The sequence below is a fragment of the Amphiura filiformis genome, chromosome 6 (assembly GCF_039555335.1).
Source record: "Amphiura filiformis chromosome 6, Afil_fr2py, whole genome shotgun sequence".
NCBI lineage: Eukaryota > Metazoa > Echinodermata > Ophiuroidea > Amphilepidida > Amphiuridae > Amphiura > Amphiura filiformis.
In genome coordinates this window covers 3,201,351-3,226,717 of record NC_092633.1, presented here as the reverse complement: position 1 = coordinate 3,226,717, position 25,367 = coordinate 3,201,351, and the positions used below count along the sequence as shown (strand labels likewise).

The window sequence follows — 25,367 nt, the reverse complement described above, 5'->3', positions numbered from 1 at the left end:
TACACTGAGCTCAAAAAGAAACTTATAATTTTTTACAACTTGTGAATCACAAGGACATATCTTAAAATACTGTCAATCAAAATGAACCAAAATTACACACAGGATTACCTTAATACTCTACTCAAAACACATGTCAGTAACCAAGCAGTTGTCCAACTGACACAACAGCAAAATGCACTGACATGGAACAGCTTCCTGGACTTCCTCCACTTTCACAGCCCAACATTTGGCACCCAGCACAAAATATCTGTGAGAATGCACACAAGATCCTTGCACAGATGATAAAACGGTGCTGCTTTCTGCTTTTCATACACTTTTTTCATGAAACAGGGCTGGGCTGTGAATGTGGTCCAGGAAGCTGTTCCATGTCAGTGCATTTTGCTGTTGTGCCAGTTGGATAACAGCTTGGTTACTGACATGTTTCAAGAGTAGAGTATTGAAGCAAACCTGTGTGTAATTTTGTTTCAATTTGATGGACAGGATTTCAAGATATGACCTTGTGAAAAATTATAAGTTTCTTTTTGAGCTCAGTTTATATTACATACATGGCATAATATCTGAGTGCCTATTCTTCATTGAATAACATCTTGCCACAGCCATAGAATATTGTCTGGAATCACGATCCTGTGCATCAGTCAACTCCTGCAAGGCAAAAATGTTGAATACAAGCAGATTATGTAATTAGTCAATTCCTTACAGCCATAGTGTACAATTTTTTTAAGGGGGTACTACACCCATCGATAAATTTGTGTCTGTTTTTGCATTTTTTCTCAAAAAGTAATAACACAGTGGTAACCAAAGTTATGTATATTATAGGGGCAAGGAATCCAGTTACTACAGTGGAATTTCAGTGACCCAAGACAGGCGGTTCGTTATTTATGATAAGAAATAAGGTACAGCTAGGATGTACCTCGTTTCCTATCATATATACTGAACCGCTTGTCTTGAGTCACTGAAATTTCAGTGTATTAATCGGATTCCTTGCCCCAATAATATACGTAACTTTTGTTACCAGTGTGTTATTATTTTTGAGAAAAATGCAAAAATAGTCACAATTTACCACATGGGTGTAGTACCCCTTAAAAATAATACTGAAGACCGAAATGCGGATTTTTTGCGAGTACAGCTCTGTATGATACACGGTACAAAATTTGCTTACCAACCACTGTCAGCATTTTTAATGCACAATAAAGGGTGCGTCTCTAAAATGCATTTGGCATGCAATTGCGACCTACTGCAGACCTCCGCGAACCGAGGGTGGTTCTCGTTTGCAGGTAGGTCCACAGTTTAAATGTGAAAAGTCTTGTGTGTCCTCGTTTGCAAGGAAACACCCCCTCACACACACCCCACGCCAGTAATTGTGGTCATTAGCTACGATTTCTATGACATCTTACATCTAGAATCACTATCTAGGAAGTCGTACGGAGATTTTTTTGTGTGTATCCTCACACACACCCCGACCTCAAACAGGGGTGCATACACACATATGAATGCACACACAAAATACATTATACATTGTACATATACTGAATACACTCACCTTCCAAATCTTCTCCAGCACTGTAGGACCACTCAGCATCTGTTTACTCAATCCTTCCACCGCATGTTCCAATCTCTCCACTTCCTCCACAAATTTGTCCAATGTCTCCTTGTCTGCATCACGGATCTTTAGGACCAGCACCCCTTCACTGGATAATGGTTGATCCCCCTAACAACATCTGTCTGTCTTGAGGGCGACACATGCTCGCTTTGTACTGTAGGGGGACTACGACATGGTTGGTGCTGAGAGGACGATGAAGTACTTGTTGTTCCACTTTGACTTGGTGGTGCGGTCGTAGTGGTTGCGAGTGGCTGCAAAAGTTGCACGCCTGTCATGGATTTTTGCTGACTGTCTGGGCTTGCCGAGAGAAGGTCGTTGGAGTTGCTTTCCACTTTCAAAGGTTGGAGGGAAGGTTGGGGCAATCGTTTCTGTTCCTCTTTGAATGCCATATTGATCTTTTGATTTTGTTGTGATTTTGTCAGTGGGGCACCAGGAGTTACTTGGTAGTTATACTGTTGCTGTTGTGGTGCTTGGTTTGGATATTGTTGAGGAGGAATTTGTGCTGCTGGTTGGAATGTCTGCTGCTGTTGACCCATTTGAGTTGGATTGACTGTACCATATTGATTTGGTTGGGCTGGCAAATTCTGTCCAAGCTGAGGTCCAGGTGCCTGCACCTGGCCTTGCTGCTGCTGTCCTCTAACTTGCTGTTGATTTATAGGAGGCGTATTTGGTTGCTGGGGTCTAATGATATGTTGGGGAGATCCTGGCCCTCCTGGGACTGCATACTGCAGAGGCTTAGGCTGAGGCCCTGCCATACCAGACTGGTTCTGCTGCTGCATTGTTTGCTGCAATCCAGTTTGATTCTGTGGAATACCACTTGGAACACCAGCTGCAATACCACCCGGAACACCCGCTGCGTATCCTTGTGGCCCTGGTGCACTGGCAGTTGGAAACCTTTGCATCTGCTGCTGTTGTGGCTGAAATTGTGTTTGCTGGACAGGTTGACTAATGTTTCCCATATGTTGTGGTGGCTGCTGCATGTTGCTCTGTATCCGTGAAGTGGGTACTTGGGGAAGATGCTGTGGTGATTCATGTTGTTGTGGCAGTGGTGACACAGCTGGAGAAGGCCTCTGCAGCTGCTGGGGATACTGTTGCTGTTGTCCTGGCTGAATACCAGGTGGTACTTGTTGATGTTGTACAGGCTTTATACCTGGTTGTACTTGTTGCTGTTGTACTGGCTGCCTACCTGGTTGTACTTGTTGCTGTTGTCCTGGCTGCATACCTGGTTGTACTTGGTGCTGTTGTGGGTGACTTACTGGGCCTCCTGGGACTTGCTGTTGATTCTGATGATGTGGAGGCATGTTAATCTGCTGCTGATGCTGTTGGGGTCCTTGTGGCATTTGTTGCTGCTGATTACTTGAAGGACCTGCTAGATTTGGTGCTTGTTGCTGTCCAATCATACCTTGTTGCTGATGTCCATACACTTGAGTCTGCTGAAGGTGAGGCTGTGCTGCTTGAGTAGGTTGATGATGGGGACTTCCTGGTGGTTGCTGTTGCTGATAGACATGAGAATGCTGTTCCTGCTGACCCGTGTGTTGGTGGTACATATGCGACTGCATATTCTGCTGATATCCAAGCTGCTGTTGTTGTTGACCAGGTGGTAAATGCTGCTGTTGTTGCTGATGAATGCCTGGTTGTGGCTGACTTGCTGGTTGCTGTAAACCCACACCAGGTTGCTGCTGTGGCTGTTGCATTCTCACTTGCTGTTGCTGTGGAGCATGTTGCCGATGTTGAAGTGGTTGCTGGGAATAACCCATGTGTTGTTGTGACATTTGGCGTCCTGCTTGACCCCCCATTCCTGATTGGTACTGAGATGGGACACTAGGTTGGTAGGCCCCTTGTACACTGCTTGGTGGAAACTGTTCTTGTCCATATTGGGTAGGTACTGCTACACCTTGTTGCATGGGTGTTGCAATTGGAGTGTTATTACTACTAACCATAGTCATTGAACTGTGTGGTTGATTCTGGTACACAGATGCAGTAGGTATTTGCGGTCCTCCGTAGTTTACATTTTGTGGCATGCTAGTTTGACTTGGTTGTGAGATGGGATGCTGCTGTTGATGCTGCTGCTGCTGTTGATGCTGCTGCCATTGGCCTGGTTGTTGTGGGGTAGGGTATCTCTGGAGGGCTACTGCATTAGGTTGTGGCAGCTGTGGATGTTGTGTATATTGTTGACTTGAAACTGATGCTGCTGGTGGCATAGCACCAGCAGATGATGGCACAGATGCAATTGGTATCCTTTGATTCGGTTGTAGAGTTGGTGGTGCTGATGGAATAGTCGGCGCTACATAAGCTATAGAAGTTGGTTGTCCTGCTGTAGGACCTTGACTAGAAGGATAAGATTGCATCTGTTGTGGCTGAACCGCGCTGACATTCCTGTGTTGGTATACAGAAGGTTGCTGCTGTTGCATTGGAGGAAACTGCGGCTGTTGTTGCTGGCTACTTGGGGGTGGTGACATTGGCGGCTGGGATTGGGTACTCCGATGGGGCATCACTACTCCAGTGGGCTGTTGTGATTGGCCAGCGGGATGAGACATCACACCAGGAGTTGGCTGTGATTGGTTGGGAGGTTGTGTAACAACCGGTGACATCGGTGGTTGGGATTGGTTGCCACTACCACCTTGTGGCATGGGAGTATGCACTGGTGACTGATAAGGCATTCCACCTGGCGGATGGTGACTTGGTGGCGGCACCTGATGCCCACCTGGCATACTGGTCGAGACATTTTCACTTCCACCTCTGCTAGGAGTAGGTCTAACCTCATGCTGTGCCCCTGGAGCTCCTGGGTGATTTTCTATACCATGTTTTGAAGTGGCAGTATGCTGTGGACTATGATGTGCAGGTGGTACATGACTCCCTGGTATAGATGTCGGTATAACGCCTCCAGGTCCACCAACACTCCCTACATCAGGATACATCTGTCCTGTTGGAGCACCCATTCCTGGACCTGTAACCACATCAGGTGCAGGATACATGTTTGGTTGAGATGATGGGGTTGAATCTTGTCCTCGCGTTGTCTTAGGCTTCCAGAAATCTGATAACTTTGGTCCTCTTGGTGCATTGTCCACAGGTGCAGATAGCTTAGGGGCTGAAGGTCTTGTTGGAGCTTTGGAAGGAAAAAGTTTGTCAAAATATTATTAAATTGTATTAAATGGACTGTTGCAGACTGAGTTAGATTAAAGAATACTGCTTAAGGTACGGTTTGAGCTAGTGCAAATTGGAAGGCGGAAATGAACTAAAGCTAACGAAAAGCAATGGGCTATTCCAGTTGAAATCCATACACCCCATATCGAAGACATGACCTTAATCTTCCACAAATGGAGTGTGAATCTTCCACAAATGGTAGGTGGGTGACTCCATTTGAAATTGACACCTCATGTACGGAAGATAAATGTCATGTCTTCCATAGGGGGTGTATGGATATATACTGGAATAGCCCAATGTCTGTCTGGATGAACCCATGCATCATTTATAAAACCCTGTATTTGAACATTTCTAGAAAAATAGCACTTTGAAGTGATTTTTCCTTTTTCCCCTGGATATGTAGAAGAAAATACCCTCTTTTCATGCCCTTGATTTGTTGAGCTTGTATATTGTAAAGGTGGTTATTTTGCATACAGATATTTTCATGATTTCCAAAACAGAAGATTTTGTGTGTGTTGATAATTTTACAGAATTCTTGCCCTACCAATGATATCATATGACAAAATTTCATGTGTGTGTTGTTAAATTTGTGATATAATCTCCATTCACAAAAATAAAATCATCGTGAAAGTTACCGCTTATGCCATACTACATGGACACTACAGTTCACAATGTCTTATGAAATTTCAATTTGAATATAGCTGTTACCGCTTATACTATACTACATGGACACTACAATTCACAATGTCTTATGAAATTTCCATTTTAATATAGCTGTTACCGCTTATACCATACTTCATGGACACTACAGTTCACAATGTCTTATGAAATTTCAATTTGAATATAGCTGTTACTGCTTATACTATACTACATGGACACTACAATTCACAATGTCTTATGAAATTTCAATTTTAATATAGCTGTTACCGCTTATACCATACTACATGGACACTACAGTTCACAATGTCTTATGAAATTTCAATTTGAATATAGCTGTTACTGCTTATACCATACTACATGGACACTACAGTTCACAATGTCTTATGAAATTTCAATTTGAATATAGCTGTTACTGCTTATACCATACTACATGGACACTACAGTTCACAATGTCTTATGAAATTTCAATTTGAATATAGCTGTTACTGCTTATACCATACTACATGGACACTACAGTTCAGAATGTCTTATGAAATTTCAATTTGAATATAGCTGTACCATACTGCTGTTGTTAGTTTTTATTTTGTGATCATCCATATTATCACACCTCACCTGGTTTTGGTCTGATTTTTTGAATCATGGCTTCCCTCTCTTCCTGGTTAACCTTCACCACACCCTTGGTCTTTGACAATAGCTTGGTAATTCCCTGCTCAAGCTTCTTATAGAATTCAGTGCCCTTGTGAGATTTAGCAATCAGATCATCGTAGACTGTGTAGGAGGTTATTAGCTCCTGAATCTTCTCATCTCGTCTGGGAAATAAATAGTAAATCTTTCTTAAAAGAAAAACAAGCAAGCAAGCAAGCGTGCAAATAGAACTTCAGGTAGTATGTACATAAATATCCTCACAAGAAAGAGCAACTCATAATAAGCCATTCTTAGACATCAACCCATTCATTGTACACTGAAAAAAGATTAGTGCAAGAAGACTTCATCAGCTATAGCTGCCATGTGTCCCATTCTTATGTGTACAATAGACATGTAGAATGCAGACGATGTCTGCATGTCTGTATGGCAGCTATTGTAGATATGAACCTCTCCATACACTAAGCTTCTTTGTTTCAGATTTCATGTGTTCTTGATTTAACAAAGGTAAGGCATCATGATGAAAAAAATCATGTGAAGCAAATCAAATCTTTACACTGAACAATTCTATCATTGCACTTGCATTTACAATAAGGGAACTAACCAAATGTTTAACAACAGCCTATAAATGAAAGTTATTTCATGGGGGGGATCAAAGCTTATTACTTATTAAAGTTGATCATTCGAGTTGGAATTTTCAACATTTCACATGTAACGGGCGGTTTCGTTTATAGGACATCATACTTAGGTTAGTTCCCTTACTTTGGTGAAAATCATGTATTTAATATACATTTAACATCTTCTGCTTGATAACCATTATGTATACAGGACTAATTCTAAAATGTATTTCTATGAGTACGCCACCAGATATCACAGTACTGATGCAGCCAATCCCTGTGTGTGTGGTTGAACTTTCAATAGACATGTATCTGACTTCATCAGGACTAATTCTATTCATGGTTTTACACAAAATCATCATTTGATTGTGTATGAAACTTTGGAAACTGAACTTGAGATCTCATGTCAAAAACTTGCAGAAGCCAAGTATATTGGGAAGATTCTGACTATTATGATGAAAAACTCACTTTTTAGCGGTGTCTGATGACATCTTCCTCGTGTCAGCGTACGCGGCATTAGCATCAGTGACAGCTTTGAGTATATTGTCCTGGGCAGCAATATTTTGTTCTATGTATGTACAGATTGTACCATGCTTTTTCAGCTCTTCTTCAAAGAAATCCTGCAAGAATCATGAAATAAATGGAAATTATCTATAAGTGTCATTCAAAAAGTTTGGTCACAACTTCTGTACAGTAAATGTGGTATCTTCTTGAAACTTTGCATTGTTATACATTGGAATATTTTTTATAATATTAGGGTACACTGAAATCTTTCTAAATTGATCCCAAAGCATGGAAAAAGGAAACCAGGAAGGCCTGTCCACTTAGATTGAAATTTTTCTAAATTGATCCCAAAAGCATGGGAAAAGGAAACCAGGAAGGCCTGTCCACTTAGATTGAAATTTTTCTAAATTGATCCCAAAAGCATGGGAAAAGGAAACCAGGAAGGCCTGTCCACTTAGATTGAAATTTTTCTAAATTGATCCCAAAAGCATGGGAAAAGGAAACCAGGAAGGCCTGCCCTAACCTATGTCAACATCCAAAGGTAAGACACTGGACTTGAGACTAATTACATCTAGACAGCGATGCAAGATATGAAACTATGGATGGCCACTGCGGCAAGCAAGCAAGCCAGCATTTGAAATTCATGTTATCTCCAACTTACTTTTAGGTGTGTAGCCAGTGTCTTGTTCACCAGATACACAATGAAACTTTTGTTCTGTTTAAGTTCAAAAGTCTCGACGACTTCCTCAAATATTACTATATGAACCACTGTGTGCAAAGTGCTCAAAAATTACAATTTTACATTAGTTTTGGTCCATATTCAAGTTTAATTTTGGTGTAAAATGGGCCGAAAAGATATGCATTATTGGTCCAATTTCCAATGCTTAGGTCAAGATGCCCTGTATGCAGTAAGCCACTCTTCCAGGCCTGATGTTACTTTTAAAATTTCCATCCTGTTGCACTGTGCACACCTTGGCTATGCCACTGATTGCTTTCAAAAGCCCTGACCAAATTTACATGAGTAGCCATGAGTAGCCCTACTAGCATTAGAACAAGTTTCTGCATGTAATGGCTGAATCATTAAAAACAGAAAAACAAGCCAACCCTTTTACCTTCATATTACCGCCTTCTTTAGTCACAATTTGACTGGTGATGTCATCAGTTTGGAGGTGATCACGTAGCTGAGCTTCCAGGGTATGTCTCTGTTTCTTCATCTCCTCTACTTTGTCTAGTAACTTCTGTAACTTGGCCTGGGCTTCTTTGTCCTCTGGCTCTGTAAGGTGATTGATCCAATATTGTTCAACCAACATCCAGCATAGTGTTTTGTATTGGTGAACCATAAGGAAATATAATTCACTTTGTTATAGCATGTTAATGAAAAACGTTTCATTTGTACAAACCCTGGGAACAAAAGGGTCTCACCATCCTGTGCAAATAGTTTTAAAATTTCAATTAAGCACAATTTTTCAAATTATTTTCAAGTTGTTTATAGTTTTTTTTAATCATATATATACATCATTAGCTTTCCACAAATTGGGCTATTCCATTTAAAATCCACACTACTCCTGTGAAAATATCTTCCACAGAAGGAGTATGAATTTCAAATGGAATGACCACATTAGACAATTCCCATTTGAATTTCATACACCCTTTGAGAAAGATTCAACCTGAATCTTCCACAGAGGGAAGGTGAGTTTCAAATGGATCTGTCTAATGTGTTCATTCCATTTGAAATTCATACTCCTCCTGAAGGAGATATTTCTAAAATCTTCCACTGGGGTAATGTGGATTTTAAGTGGAATAGCCCATTCGTCTTGATAAATTTGTTATCTTGCTGGGCCAAGTTTGGGTGATATATGGCCTCTTAGATGGAATGCTTATTACATTCATTTACAGCTTCTGCTATCACAACATGTCTCAGCTATTATACTCATACTTACTCTCGCTATCTCTACTGGATGGTAGTAATGCTGGTAAATCTTCAAGTGGTCCAGCCAAAGCTCTTATATTATCAATGTGTGCTTCCATTGCTTTATGCAGCTCCTGGTTAGACCGACTGGCTTTAGAATGTCCTTCCTGGTATTTGCCAAACTCTTTCTTCAGATCTTTCATAATATTTGAAGGCCTGGGACCAAATTCCTTCTGCAAAATCAAAATGCCACAAATGTGATATAAGGATAACTCATGACTACAGAAAAACAAATTTCTGGAGATATCATATGGACGTCAAGTGTCAAGTAAATAAAAATACTGTAGTCCGTGCTAGTCTCTGCTAACCCTTTTTTTGTTCTATACAAGTTGTAAGGGATAATTCAATTCTATACAAGTTGTAAGGGATAATTCATTCTAGACATACAATTGCAGCCATATTTTTTTTTAAATACTCCTGGTTCATGAGAAATTACCCCTGCACTAGTTCTTGGCAAAATCCTGTGAACCAGGTACATTTTGACAAAATGTTGCCCCTGATCCCCTATTTCTACCCTTGCTAGGGTCATAACATCGTCGCTGGGCAGGAAAAACCTCAAATGTGTCATTGGTCCCTGAACATGTTTAAATTAAAACCTCTTATGTTTATTCGTTGGCAGTTTTGTTCTAAACATGTTCGGGGGCTGCAAGTACATAGGAGGTTTTTCCTGCCCAAAGACGACATGTAACGTAAATAAATGAGATCTTACTTGAAAATCTTGCTCTTGTCTATCTTCTTCTTGTAATATACCATCCAACTCTTTGACTGCTAAATCAACATCCAGCACAACGTTTGATAAACCTGAAAAGAACAATGACAAATGTATGTGATATTAGTGACATTATTTCCAGTTCTCATAAAGTATGAAACATTGAACAGATGTTTGATATATACAGGTATTTTCAGTTGGAACTATTCCAGTTGAAATCCATACACCCCCGATCGAAGACATGACCTGAATTTCCACTCAAATTGGGTTAGTTACCTGAATGGGTGGGAGACTATGGTCATGTCTTCCATATGGGGTGTATGGATTACAACTGGAATAGCCTAATAAGCTGCAATAACATTCAAAGAAGATTTTCACAGCATCCCAGTACACTTATGTGAAATTTGACCTTTTTCAGCCAAGCCAAACCATGAGATATCTTTTATACACACATGCGTTAGAACGGATTATAATTTCATGCGCAAATAACAAATTTCACACTCTAATGGATTTGGGCATCTATCAGGAACTACACTTTTGTTATGCTATAATAGCCTTCAGACATTTACTGTCTACATACATCAGTGAAGAAGAGAAGCTAGGTTGACTTGTGTCAAAAAATGACTGGTTCCCATTTTTCATTTCAAATTTCATAACCCTATTTTGTCTTACTTTCACAAGCTCTTTAAAAATTTTGAACACTTGTAATGAATGCATGAGGCCCACAGTTACCCATAAATACTATCCAAAACTTAAAGAGCCCCAGTAATACTGCTGATGTAAAGCCCTCCTTCGTGTACATGTTCAAAGGGAACTTACATACATCAGGAACCAGTTTTAGGGTCTTTTGAAAAAGCATGAGGCATTGTGGCAATGTGGTAATAATCTTCTTTGCATAACATCTAAGGATGCTAGTCTCTAGACACATGCTCACTTACCTTGCATTGAATGCACTAGTGTCTTAATTGGGTCTTGTTTGACACTAATGGCTGCACACACTTCTAATAAAACCTGTGGTAGTCTGTCTGGTTCTTGTTTTTGAAGATTAAGTTGTTCTACACCTAATGCACTCATAAATTGACTGAAATTGAAAAAGCAAGATTCATTGATATTTCTTTTTGATATTCATTTTAAGTTACTGAACAATTATTAAGTGTAAACTCTAATGATACAATTTACCAAACATGAACAACATTTCAATGAGCCAGCTAGCAGAGAAATGTTTTATCTGTTCACATCATGAATTGGGTGGCCAGCCCAAGTCCCGGGCGGGCCGCCCACTGTAGCTACAAACCTGATTGATACATGTATATCTATAATCATTATTAACTAAATGTGAACACTGATGGCACTATTGAACTTAGCATCGTGTTAACATCTGCATAATTACAAGGGGTAGACACTTGTATACTGGCATTAGAACATCAGAAAAAAGAATAACAAATAGCAAAACAAAAAAATCTGAAAACTTTTTATCACAAAATGAAAGGAAACATTTATATTATTTGGCTAACTTAAATTAAATAGATATATAATATATATGTTTAAAATAGATAAAAATATCTGTGTATAATAGTGTGGAAGCTTTTAGTATTGTCCAGGTGTAGAATTGAAAATAAATTGTATGTTTTCTTAAAAATAATATAAATAATCACATCAAAAACAGTGAACTGGGTGCTGCTAGGGCTCAGGTGTTTCTACTGTAGGGCATCTCAGTAATGGCATCTCCCCTCTATGGAGATATGATATCCAATGAAGATCAACTGCTTTATACTCACTCTAGGCTTTTATTCTTTTCCTCAATTGCAGAGGTCATCTTGCGTAATAATTGAGCCTTCTCTTCACTGTACAGCGACGAGGCTTCATGCGCCTCCATTGGAACAAGCTTGCGGAATATATCTGGGCCAGCTACACTCTCGTCGTACGGCTGGAATGTCAAGGCTTTGACCAGTGATGCACCTATAATATGTGATAATTATCAAAAATAAGTATAGACACACATACCATAAGTCATCAATCATAATGGAATGATGGCAAGGTAGCACTTTAAACCAAGGATTCTGGAGTACTTAATATACTCTCGGATAGGCCACTTGATTGCATCGATGAAGTCAGGGACCAGAGATGCAGACGTTGCTAGTAGATTAAGACCGAGTGTTGTAGTGATCTAATTATGTGGAGACTACTGTCACTTCTTGCTAGGGTTCAACCAATATGGCATTTGTCTACCGATCCGATAATCGATGTTGTAATATCGGCCAGTATCCGATACAATCCGATATAGGTAAAAAATAATTTTTTTCAAATTAACTGCGAATGATCCTAGCACTTCAGTGTTCAAAGTCCCCGAAAACTTTCTTTTTTTACCGATATCCGATCCGATACCAATACCAATATCGGGCCGATACGATATCCGATACGATAATCGGTTGAGCCCTACTTCTTGCTACACTAAACATCCACATCTTTTAAAGTTTAATGTTTGTAGACATCAGTGCTCCCTCAAGGATTTTGTACTAGGGCCAAAATTATCAATTTCAAGTATATTTTGGCCAAATTCAAAGCATTTTTATGTTATTATTTTCTTAATTCTTTCCCACATTCTGTGCCAGTTCCTTATATTTTGGGCCATAAATTCTTGGATGGGATGGCAACAACCATCTATCTCATCACGTTCTCTCCATAAACAACATACATACCTTTGATTTCAGGTAGATTTTCACTTGATGGCACAGCATCGTGATAAACAAAGTCATTATCTTTCTTAGCAGACTGAAATTTGCCAACCACCACATCTTTGGTGAAGTTTAATGCATCTACAATGGATTCATGTTGGCCCTGTAATCAAAAGAAATAATGCATATGTGTTATTTTTTACCATTTCCACATATTTTGTGAACAGTTTTGGTATATGATGAAAACAGATGAGAAATTTCTAATTTGAGAAAGAACATTTTATTGACAGCAGCTTGACGAAAGACATATCAAAATGTGACCTCTGATAGTCAACTTTGACCAGGTCCTTGGTTGGAAAACCTGCACTTTCCCCGTAATTCCATATCTGGTACATTTGTGTTTGGCAATGCAAGTTTGAGGCTGGCACAGTCCCTGTTTGTTCATGACTTAAAACTAAGTACACAAAGCCTGTTGATCAAGTACTGCATGCTGAATTGATTAAAGAACAATTGCGAAATTTTAAGAGGAGGCGACCAACTATAATTTCAAAACAACACATCTTCAAGTATTTTTGTTGGTGCTACAATGATGACACATAGTTGTTGTTTGTACTCTTCTTGACATATTTTATACTGTTACCTTTGAAAGTTTGACAGCTTCATTGTGTTTGTCAACAGCGAGTTGTAGGTATGTTACTCTCTCACCATACTTGTGTTGTTCTTCTGCTTGGTTACTCATAAACATCTGTAACAAATACATCATCAATAGTGAGACTTTAGACCAAATCAATCAACACATAGCACCCTAATTTATGTTACTGATCATATCCTACCTGCTATGGGAGGAGTAGAGCTACTGGAATAATGTCTCTCGATCTGTGGAAAGCCTTTGATACTGTCGATCAAAATCTGTTGTTGGTACAATTACTGAATAGGGTGCAACTTGCTAGACTTGAGCCCAGTCCTCTTGTACAGAGTTTAGGGTTAGGGTTTAGAGTTGGGGTAAGGTAGTCTTGTAATAAGACTAGTAGGGTTGCACCCTATTCAGTCTATTCAGTAATCGCTCCCTGTTGTTGAAAAAGCTCTTTGATATTGGCATTCATAATATTCAATACTCAATATTACAAGATTGTGTTGCATTATAGGAAACATGACCTGTTGCCAAAGTTACTGCCGTCCATTTCAAACAACAAAAACAAAATTACTCATTTTCCAATTTCATCAAATCAGTATGAAAAGTAGGCAACAAAGTTCAAAGACAGACATTTAGAAGTTCACTTCCCGTATATTACTATTAGTACAACAGTTTTGAAAAACCCTGGACAATTCCAATTAGCTTACTTCTAGTTAACTAATTTAATTTTCATTATCTTAGTAAAAAATTTAACTATCACCCGTAACTAAATCTGATTACAAACTCACAAAGGCTACACTTGTAAAGTGATTCATCTTAATGGTGAGCACTTTTCTCCATGTTTTGCTTTTCTTGGAGCCAAGAAGACTACTGATGTTACTATCATCCAAACCTCTCATGGCCTGGCGGTAGTAATCTACGACTTGGATGCTGATGCGGGCTACTAGAGAACTTTTGCGGTTGTCCTGCATTGATTTCTCCAAGAGGCATTCTTGGGCTTGTCCCTGTTGGAAGTAAGTGCAAAGAGTATGATTATTATTAATTTGAATTAGTAGTAAAAACAAAATATACGCATTACAGAACTTTTACCCATTAGTGAGGGGCCTGTTTCTTAAATTATAAGTAATCTGTCCATGTTCTCCAGCTAAACCCTGATGAAAGAATTATTGCTAGTGAATGAACTATAAAATCTAATATAAATTAAGAACCGTCGATATATCGATAATAATAAAACAATAGACTATCCATTAATATTGATATCACCAATATCACTTTCTGAACAAAATCAATATATCTAAGTTGCCGATAATGAAAAAAAGTATAGAAAAATCTGGAAAAAAAAACCACCTGAAATTGAGCAATTTCCATAGGTCATGTGATGATATCATACCATTGAGGTTCCAAGGAGAATGGCTTTCCATGCCAGCAACAAATGAAACAAATGAAGGATGAACTAATACCAGATGGTTATATGGATGAATGTAGATATGAGTAAAATTGGGAGGGAAATCGATTGATCAATTTTTATCGTTATTGAGTGTCCAATATATACTGATTTTTTTAAATCCTGACATTAATGGTCCTTAATATAAGGCTTTACACACTTACCAACATAACATTAATGTAGATAGTCATGAGTTCAAATGATATGTCTGGACTCATATCTGATTGGAAGTGATCTCTAAGGTAAGTAAAGGCTCCAGCTGCACACTGGAAGTGAGTACATGCCACCTTCATTTCCTGAAAAAGGAGGTCCAGAAATACATTGTTAATTGGATATCAAAAATTGGATTTAAACATTCTGAATTAAAAACAAGGAATATATCTAATTTTGTAACACCACCATGGACCCAAAACAAGACTGATGTTTTCATGTGGTGCCTTTATTAGGTACACTACATGTAGTACCAACATACAATGAAAAAGACTGTCCAAAGTCCTATGAAGAGCTCATGGGAAATACTGCAACCAACAATAAAATTTGAACTAGAAAGAGAAAGGAAAAACCTGCAAATCAACTCCTGCTTTTATATGGGCCTTAAAGGCCATAATATACTCCAAATATTCACTGCAAAATATTCGTTCAACAAGTATTCGTTATTTAATCTATTTAAATTCATTTTGATGTTCTAATGGATGTTTGTTGACGGAAATTAAATTTGATGCCAAATTTCAAGTAGAAATAATATTATCAACAAACATTTGTTAGCTATTAATCATGACTGGAAATAGAATGAATAATGAATATTGGTTGCATCAAATATTTGATGTAGAATATAAAGTGCGCAGTGGACCGGACTTTAAGCCAAGCTCATGGGAGCCATTGTAATGACCTACCACAACAAGAGGATACAATGTGTCATTTTAAATAGCCTCTGGCATACATTATATATCTACATAACACCTGAAATACCCTAAATTCAAACCTTTAAGGGGTACTACACCCCTGTGGTAGATTTGTGACTATTTTTGCATTTTTCTCAAAAACTAATAACACACTGGTAACAAACGTTATGTATATTATTGGGGCAAGGAATCCAATTACTACACTGAAATTTCAGTGACTCAAGACAAGCGGTTCAGTATATATGACAGGAAATGAGGTACATCATAGCGGTACCTTATTTCTTATCATAAATAACGAACCGCTTGTCTTGGGTCACTGAAATTCCAGTGTAGTAATTGGATACCTTGCCCCTATAATATACATAACTTTTGTTACCAGTGTGTTATTAGTTTTTGAGAAAAATGCAAAAATAGACATACATTTATCGAGGGGTGTTGTACCCCCTTAACCATAAATTCACCCTTAAAATTGGCGTGCATGTACAAGTCATTGCAATTTAGGCACACTCTTTAACCGTTAACCTGAAAATAATAAATGTCAGTCACCAGACTTGGAAAAAGTGGGGAATTTGGGAACCTCATTCTCCAGAGATTTGGTGTTTGGAGGAAATTTACAATTTGAAAATAAAAAAATTGAAGGAATCCTGTTTTCACTTTCGAATGTACCGTATTTAGTTGAATAAACGCCCGGGCGTTACATTTTCCCAAGGGGGGCGTATTAGAGGTCATTTTTATTAGGTAAGCTTAAATGTCACGCTAAAATGACGAACTATGACCTTTTGACACTGACTTTTGGTTCACCTCCGGGTTCGGATGCAGATTTTTGTCATTTATTGCTGCTACTCGCGACCATGTGAGCAACTTGGTAAGCTTACTACACAAGATAGCATGGAAATATCGGAATTTTTGAAACATCTTGGTTGAAAAAAGTGGTGGGGCGCGTTTATTTGAGGGGGGGCGACTATTCGACGAAATACGCTAAGTTCATACGTGCTGATGATAAACTTACTTTCAGCACAACAAATTCAACTAACCTTGAATATTCAATGTGTAACTTGCCCTTTTGTTGACCATTGGCGACTTTTGGTCAAATGTGTGTCACATCAAAAAAGATTAGTTGAATTTGTTGTGCTGAAAGTCAGTTTTAAACTTTTAGAAAAAGGTTTATTCATATCACATATTCATGAAAGTAATAAATTCTGCAAATGATTTCAAAAGCTTGCACTGTAATTTCCAATCCATGTACCATTCCTTGATATTCTACAAAGAGTAATGAGATAGACAGCATACCTCTTCTGAGCTGCGTGATTCCTTGGCTCCAAGGATGGAATGCAAAGAGCCAAGGTTGTACAGAATACATGCTTGCTCATAGGCTACGTCAACGTGTGTGAAGGGTTCCTCATCAAATGTGTCCATCCTGTCAATGCAATAAAGACATGGTTATCAATTTATTGTGTAAGGCCAGAAATGGCTGGGCTCTGATTCACAATGGGCTATTCCAGTTGAATGGGCTATTCCAGTTGAATGGGCTATTCCAGTTGAAATGGATGACATGACCTTAAATCTCCCAAACATGTAGATTTCAAATAGAATCACCCATTCAGATAACACCACTTGAAATTCACTCCCTTTGTGGAAGATTAAGGCTTTGTGAAAGATTAAAGCCATGTCATCCATAGTAGCGCATGGATTTTTTTTGTAACTTTGCATTTTTGTCACCATTTTGCTGCGCAAAACTTGTATGTATAATGAATTTATTTATGTATGTATTTATGTACATGTTTTTATTTACATATTTATTTTACCTAAATTCAAATATGCTCATCTAGTGAGTAAGTATAATGGCAAAATGGTCAAAAATGAATCCACATGAATCTCTGTAAATATTCAATATAAGGAAAGTAATAGATGACTGTCTTACCATGTAAAAGGAAGTGCTGCTGACCCACCCTCCCCCATGGGGAAACGGCTGGTAAGTAGATGCAGCTGCCCATAGTATTTCTTTAGCACGCTTATTCCATTGAAATCCCTTGTCACATTACACGCATTCTGAAATCAGTAGAATTCAATGAGTTAAAACACATTCAAGTTTTATACAGGGTTCAACAGAAATAAGTTCCCCTAAGAAATGTTGATTGTTGAAACAATCCAAAAACTACTTGATCAACACTCTTACACAGACTGATAATTTATGCATAGTGGGTTGGTTTGTTTGTATGTAGAAAAGTACTTTTAAGTTTTAACTTGCATGAAATTTCATAAATGGGTGTATTCTTAAAATTGAAAATGATTGGAGGTATTGGTTAAACCAGCTCACTTATCAGTCTGTGTTTCACACCTTTCAATAGAGACTGACCGATCAGATCGGTAGCTTCCGAATCGGGCCGATTATTAGCTTATCGGTAGTGACCTGCATCGGCCGATTTTTCCTTCATCCGTCGATGTAATGCACCGATCACCCAATATCATGAAAGTAATTGTTGAAGCTTAACAAGTATTCATTTATTGGTATATCTCTTTGAATTCGACTAGTTAAATCAAGCGAAATTTAGCAAAAGAACAAGCTTTGTAGGCGATAAACCTATAATCATACCGTGATTCAGGCACGCAGCTGAGATAATCATGTACCGGTAATTCCCCGCATCTCACGGCCCTGCACTTCTTAGATCGCCTTGATAAGAGTTCGAAGCCCTGTCGTCAACAGAGGGCAGTAAACTCGAGGTAAAGAATATCCCATATCGCTACTAATGAGCTGGGCAGTAGCCGTGAAAAAGCTCTTTTCTGGCGAAAATTTACAAGTAACTTGCACAAATTTCTAGATACAGTTACTATAAGGTCGTATGCGATGTATTCAAACCATTTGTTAACCATTTCTTTTTTAGGGAGCAATAATTATTTATCATGAATATTATTGTCATGTTGATGACATCATAGTTACTCGCATTTTGTTCATTTTTAAATTTTGAAACATTTAACGCTCAAAAGTCACACAAAATCAATCACATATATTTTTCTTTATTTCACCAGAGTGTCCTTGCCAAGATTCTAGCATCAGACCATGCGCTTTCTCAAGATACAGCCTTCATAGGTGTTAGGCCACTTCTGTATAATTCTTATAATTTGTTTCATGCATACAAATAGCGATGCACGTTTTTGTTGTGTTTTTGATAGGTTTTCATGTCCGATTTTAACGATAGAACATTATTCCCTATAGAAAAACAATATGGCAAAACATACAACAGTTTGTAACATTCTCCATGAACTTAACCATCTATGTTTGGATTGTGATGTAATTAACGTGCGTAATGAGATTTTCTCTTTCTGAATCTGACTTGTAAAATATTATTTTTCATCACAATTTCTCATCAAATTCATACATTTCTGTGTCAAAAGTCAGGTAAAACACTTTGTGGTTTTGAAATTTGGTTTAGAAATAACGCTAATAAAATCATTTGGGTTGATCAAGCAGTTGTTTTTTATGATTTTCAAGGCAATATGCATAAATGATGAATCTGCATGTACATAATTTTTCACTTCAGTAAGCTTGTCTTTTGACCAACGTTCATTATTGATCACGGGTTATTGTATGCGATTGACATCAAAGAACCACATGTGTATGAGCTTGTGCATTGAATTGAATTACACAATGGTTATTCAGGTTATTGATCGCTAGATGGAAGCGAACATGATACATATTACGTAGGATTCCATGCCTGTGCGGGGATTTGAACCCTAGCGACCAGAACTATGAACACTTTGAAGTGTTTGCACCTTGCAGGGCCGTGATCTACATGTGCGTACACCGTACGGCTAACAGATGAACATGTACAATTGTAGTTCTAATGCTGGTTTCATACTTTCCTGCCGCTTGCCGCTTTGCCGCTCTGAAGATGATTTTACTTCACTGCGCAATCTCATTAAAAACGCTAGCGATGACCAGCGGCAAGCCGATATATCGATTACTCCACCGCTTTGCCGCGGCGGCAGCACCGCTGGGAGTTGAATTCAAGTCAACTCGGAGCGGTGCCGCTCTGACGTATGAAAACAAAATACGATTTTGGAGCGGTACTGAGCGGCAAGAGTAGCTTTCAGAGTCATGCCGCTGCCGCTTAGTGGTGTGCCGCTCCCCTTGCAGAAAAGTACAAGCGGCATGATGAAGCGTCATGCCGCTCAGCGGCAAGCGGCAGAAAGTATGAAACCAGCTTTACTTTCGGGTTAAACACATGCATCACAGCATGTCAGATTGGAGAGAGCTACGGGCCGTGTGCAAAACTCACACTGACTTGAACATAAACACAATATTAAAATGGGGTGATCGAATGATTCGATAGACTCGGACATCAGGGGGAAAAGGTAAATTGAATGGATAATAATCATGGTCAAATTAAGTATTTTAAATGAATACGGGAGTGTGTTTATTGTGCTCAGAGCATACAAATATGCGTATCGTACATGTACCCTTTCAACATACGGGTGAAATTTACTCACGGCGACGGCAGCCATTGTTTACAATTGGGGAATTGGAAATCGGTGATCGGTAATCGAATCGGCAGATCAAAGAGGGAATTGATCGGTCAATCGGCCGATTCAGATTATAAGGACCTGATCGGTCAGACACTACATTTTGTACCTTTCAAACAAGAGTATTGATCAAGTAGTTCTTAGATTACCCATTTCTTGGGGCAGCTTATTACCGTAACCACCCGGGTATAAGCCCACCTTCGGCTATAAGCCCACCCCCTATTTTTCAAAACATTCTGGGAACAAGGGTGCACTCAGGTATAAGCCCAGTACTAAATTTTGGCCAAGTTCTTAAATCAAATCAATGCTTTGCTCTCATATAGAACAAATTAAAAAATATCAGTTGATAATTAACATTCCACACTTATAATTTTAAGAAATGGACAATATTTTGACATAGAAGATAGAAATTACTGGTACATTGGGCATATACAAATGAAGGTGATTGTTCTTATTTTTAAATTCAAGCACTAGCCCTTCCCCGGTTATAAGCCCACCCCCATTTTTGAAGTGAAATCTGCCATCTAGGGGGTGGTGGGCTTATACCCGAGTGGTTACGGTATATATTTTGAACCCTGTAGATACACAAAGTAAAGATTTATCAATAATTTGAGCTTTTTGGAAGTAACTTAGAATTGCGAACTAAAATACTAAGAAGGAGGTCATTTTTATTGACTTCTACAATGTAGAACTTCAGTACCGTAGTTGAATGACTTACAATTCTTAGCTGATCAATTTGTCTAATTTCTTCTGTGTATTTACTCTCATCTTCCATGTAGTGTTGGCTGATATACTGAAAACAAAAGGAAAACAAAACATTGTCATTTAATACAATTACTGACAAAAGTGATGTGAGAGAAGCGCTGAAAGGGTCACCTTTATTTTTCCTGTACCGGTACATAGATTGATACAAATAGCAATTTGACACCCGATCAAAATTCAGAAATCAGAATCGAAATATTGGAAATAGTAATCTTTTGGACAGACTTTCAGTGACGGCGGGTAGGCCTAAGTGATAAATTGATTGAAATGTAGGTCTAATGTCATGAGCAATGTTTTAAAATATAATTAAATCATAAGATCAATATAACTTAAAATTGAAGAAGTACAAAAGGCCTTGACACGTTGGAAACTCCCTCTTCTTCCCGACTGTTGTGAGAGTGGTACATTTTGGAGTGTGGCGTGATCTCGGCTATTGACATTTTAGTGTTAAATCGGCTGTGTTTACTTGTTCGAAAATTTCTAACTTTTGTATGAACAACCGATAGCTTGTGATACGAAGTTAGAACGTGCAAGGATTTGCGCTCATGTAACGTACCTTCACTGACCTTGTTTGGTACATGCATACAGGTCCCAATATCATGCATATGAATAAAAACTTCTTCCTGAAGTTTCTTATTGTCTCAAAAATATGAGGATATTGTTCTTGACATATTGAAACGGAGAGCCAAAAATGCGATTTCAGATTTTTGGCCTGTTTTTAAGCTTACCTCCTGTGTGTTTGTCCATTGCAGAAATACGAAAATTTAGCTCTTGTCAAATTCATATTTAGAGAAAAGTCACGATGCTCACGTGTTCGTGGTAGTTTTTGATAGTTATTATACATTTAAAAATGATTGTATGGCTCTGCACAAGGTATATTTTTGTAAATATTTGTATTTGATGACCAGTCCGGTCGTCCGAGATGTTGAGTGTTGAAAATACGACAGAGAACATTTGTCATGTCGTGCGTGTGAATTTGGCTTCAAAATTTCACTATTCTGCTAGAAGTTGTACAGAGATCTTATAATATTGTGTAAATAATTTTGTCAGGAACAAAATAAGGTATTACATACCGTCTGAGAGTAAATATTCAGGACAAAATTCAGGTTTTTCTTGTTTGTTTACAGAATTTTGGATTTCAACATTTTGAAATTCCCCGGCCATCAATCGTCTGAACGTAAACAAGTTTTTCCTAAAAATTGTAAATTTCCTTAAAAACGACTTTTGTTGATCAAACTTTGGATTATTTAAGATGTAATTGTTTAAGAATGTAGAATTTTAAGATATTTTTGAGTATTTTAATGTTTTACATGGTCAAAAAGGGGTCATCAGTTTGATTCCTGATTTAAAAACACTTTAGCAATTGTTCTAGTTATTAAATTGTTGATTTCGTCATGTTCAAAATCTTTTTCGAAAGTGAGCGCCTGACGCGGAGTGACTGCGCCGATATCCATAGTAACGAGCTTACGCTTTGAACGCAGCCGCCAAAAGGTTCCATGAACGCGTTCAGGAGAGTAGGCCTATATAAGGCCGTGCACGACGCAAATTAATCAATAGTCCACCCAAACCGTCACTCAGTTTGAAGGTAAGCACTGCCAACCAAAGCAAATACGCCCTACTCTGGAGTAGTCAGGCTCACATCACACACTATAGGTGGCGCTATTCGTCCATAGGGAAGTGGAATGTGCCTGTACGGTCCAAAAATGGCTTTACTGTGGGGCTCAATGGAAAAAATTACTAAAAATTAATTTTGACAACCAAAACCTAAGTGATGTTGACTTATGTTGGTACTGGCATGATACTGGATTCATAAACTATCACATAGTGCAATCCATGTTCCACCAAGTCAACACTCGATTTAGCTCAAAAGCAATTTGTGTGTAAATCAAGACCATCCAAAACAGCTTTCTTACAGTAAAGAATAGGAGGTCATCTGGGGTCACATACAGTAGTGTGCATTGTACATGTGCCTGCTGTCACAATTTCACACACAAAATTTTGGGCAATTTGATGACACTATTTTTGTCTGTAACTTCAAAAGTATATGCACTAGAAACATGATTGACCCCTTATTGTTTAGGTAATTTAATTCTCTTTCAAATGAAATAACTTTCAGCTAAAAATATTGAACTTCATAATTTTATGAACATCCCTATCTGGAGCTCAGATTGAGCTAGGGGCAGCTTGGCTACCACAATAGTGGCAACACCCGGGTGGTTATGCACTCCGGTGTTTTGGCCTAGCGCCTATGCCTATTGTGCAAGTGACTTGCAAGTGACTTGCAAGTTGCCGCACACATGCACAAGTCCAATGGAAAATTATGCACTGTATCTTGTGTGCAATCATTGTTGCATGGCAAGTTCGTATAGGTGTACAGACATGGATACTATACTCTGTAGTCGGCCTACTAGGCCTTGGCCTAGCCTATGACTATGTCATGTGATGAGAGATTCTTGATTAAATTGTATTTTTATGCTTCTCGATTATTCAAGCAGATAGTATGTACTGTTCGGCAGCATTTATTGGTAATTTATTTGGATTTAAAAGAGAGAAATAAGGAAATATCGTCATGATCATCAACAGAGATTGTGTATTTACCAATGTTTTACTTGTATTTATGAAATGTGATATGTGATAAGACAAATATGAAAGCAAAATAACAATACAAGATATAACAAAAGAAGCAAATATAAAACAGAATTGTCACGTCTCATTTTTACCTGTTAGCCTATTCCTTTCATGCATCACTGATTCCACATATCTTGGGGAGAATTCTAGTCTTTGATACTACGCTACCACTAGTCTTCTCCACCAGTCGCTTACAAAAGTATAGGGGCAAGCTCGGTCCCGTTACAATATTACCCACACACTGGTGCTATACTCCTGCATCAGTTCGTCATTATTGTACTTACTAAAATCATCATTTTGTGTAAATTTTTCTGGAGTGATCGCCGGACATCAGCAACATCTGGCGGCCGCCATATTGTAATTAAATACATACTTGCAACACTGCCAATTGATGACACACAGCCAAATTGTGTTATCTATAATTTTTCACTATCTTTTGCAAGTTTTCTGAGGTGATTGATTACAAATATTACAAAATATTGTGATTAAAATAAAATAGCATTGGTATTTTCCTTTCTTTGAATTTACAAAAATTATTTTATTAGGCTAAGTAAAAATAAAACATGTTTCACGTCCGGTTTTCGAAAAAAAGGAGGAAGAGGGGGCTTTTTATTTTCTTTTTTTTATCGCAAAATTGGTGTAAATACCCATACTTGAGCTGTTTTAGCGTACAATCCGTACATACAAGAATGCCTGGAAAAAGGAGGAGGCCCTTTTTTATTTGTTGTTCTGAGAGTTACACCCCCTCTAATGATCACAAAACCTTCCTAAAATGTTTCTTGTATCTTAACAAGGCTATAGAAAGCATCCCAACTTCCTAGACATATTTTTTGAAAAGTTATAACTGAATTTCAAAAAATAAAAATTTATTTGAGAAAACCTCAAAAAAGGAAGCGGGAGGGGACGTGAAACATGTTTATTTTTTTATTTGGCCTTATAAGTTTTTTTTCGTTAAAAAACCCAGGTGACCTATGGTACCTTGCAAGCTTGAGGCTCCATGAAGCGGGTGGGGAAAAAGTCGTGGGGGACCGGCGAACCAGTCAGTCGTCAAAACAACTGCGATCAAGAAAGATCGCAGAACTACAGGACCTAAATTACCGTTTTTTAAATGGTCAGAATTTGTACTTCGGCACCTGTATTTCCGGTTAACAGTAAGCAAATTATCTTGCGAAGATACATAAATGTTAGCCAAACTAAATTGTAGCCAAATTTGATAATTCAAAAAATTGTTTTAGAGCGTTTTAAAACAGTCGACGAATCTCTGACTCAGGCAGGTATCATTGCACATTCTAACTTTCGTATCACAAAGACACAAGCTTTCGGTTGTTCATACGAAAGTTAGAAATTTTCGAACAAGTGTTTACTTCTGAACTTCCATTGCTTTACACGGTGTCATGCTTCAGCGAATCCGACTAGGTTTTGAATGCAATGGTCTCTAGCCTAGAATGTGAAGCTATCGGTGAGCAAATTCTTGGCTAGACTTGACTTCTCGACCAATAATGCGAATCTGAACCCTGCCCTGCCAGCTGCTAAAAAGTTGTAACTTTTTAAGGTTTGATTATATGCCTTGGCCCTCGATGGATGGAGAGGGAATTATATGGAGAAGAAATTTTGCTATGCAAATGAGCTATTATCAGGCCCTTACATAGGTTATGATTCAATACATAACAAATAAATATATTATAAGCTTACAAGTCACGCACGTAAACCATAGGCGTAGGCCGTACATCGTACGCTACGCAATTTTAGGGTCACCTTTCACATAGCATTTTACAACCTTTAGAAACATCATGCAGACTCCATATTGCACAGATCTTAGCATAGCAAGATTTACTCCTTAAAAACACTTACCGGTTTAATTACAGGCCCAAATTCTATTCTTTCTGCACTTTCTTTGAGCTCAAGGCTCAGCATTGACATCCTCGGAACGGCCTCCATTTTGTTTCCTTTAACGGC

At 38.3% G+C, this 25,367-nt stretch overlaps 2 protein-coding genes across 2 annotated transcripts in view; both read right to left on the bottom strand.

Moving 5' to 3' along the window:
• LOC140154833 (tyrosine-protein phosphatase non-receptor type 23-like) overlaps window positions 1–1,691 on the bottom strand; it is an 8,943-nt gene extending 7,252 nt beyond the window's left edge. The window contains exons 1-2 of the mRNA XM_072177422.1: window positions 1,541–1,691; window positions 546–642 (exon numbers count right to left, since the gene is read on the bottom strand). Of these exons, the coding sequence (XP_072033523.1) occupies window positions 546–642; window positions 1,541–1,579 (136 nt within the window). The 5' untranslated portion in view covers window positions 1,580–1,691. The remainder of the gene's footprint in view (window positions 1–545; window positions 643–1,540) is intronic.
• On the bottom strand, window positions 1,669–25,367 carry LOC140154832 (uncharacterized). The gene is made up of 16 exons (XM_072177421.1): window positions 25,263–25,367; window positions 20,740–20,814; window positions 17,422–17,549; window positions 16,791–16,917; window positions 14,763–14,894; window positions 13,943–14,158; window positions 13,161–13,265; window positions 12,545–12,683; window positions 11,624–11,804; window positions 10,784–10,926; window positions 9,846–9,937; window positions 9,108–9,309; window positions 8,280–8,440; window positions 7,132–7,283; window positions 6,017–6,213; window positions 1,669–4,706 (listed from the first exon to the last, which is right to left on the bottom strand). The coding sequence occupies exons 1-16, from the start codon at window positions 25,347–25,349 to the stop codon at window positions 1,669–1,671; spliced, it is 5,175 nt and encodes a 1,724-aa protein (XP_072033522.1). The 5' UTR covers window positions 25,350–25,367.

What these genes read in the sequence shown, in the direction of transcription:
- LOC140154832 (XM_072177421.1), bottom strand. Translation starts at nt 25,349, where the DNA reads ATGGAGGCCGTTCCGAGGATGTCAATGCTGAGCCTTGAGCTCAAAGAA. An exon ending in ACTAGTGCATTCAATGCAAG is followed by an intron (nt 9,938 to 10,783) that starts GTAAGTGAGCAT and finishes TGTTCTTTTCAG; the next exon opens with GTTTATCAAACGTTGTGCTG. An exon ending in ATCCAGTAGAGATAGCGAGA is followed by an intron (nt 8,441 to 9,107) that starts GTAAGTATGAGT and finishes ATCACCTTACAG; the next exon opens with AGCCAGAGGACAAAGAAGCC.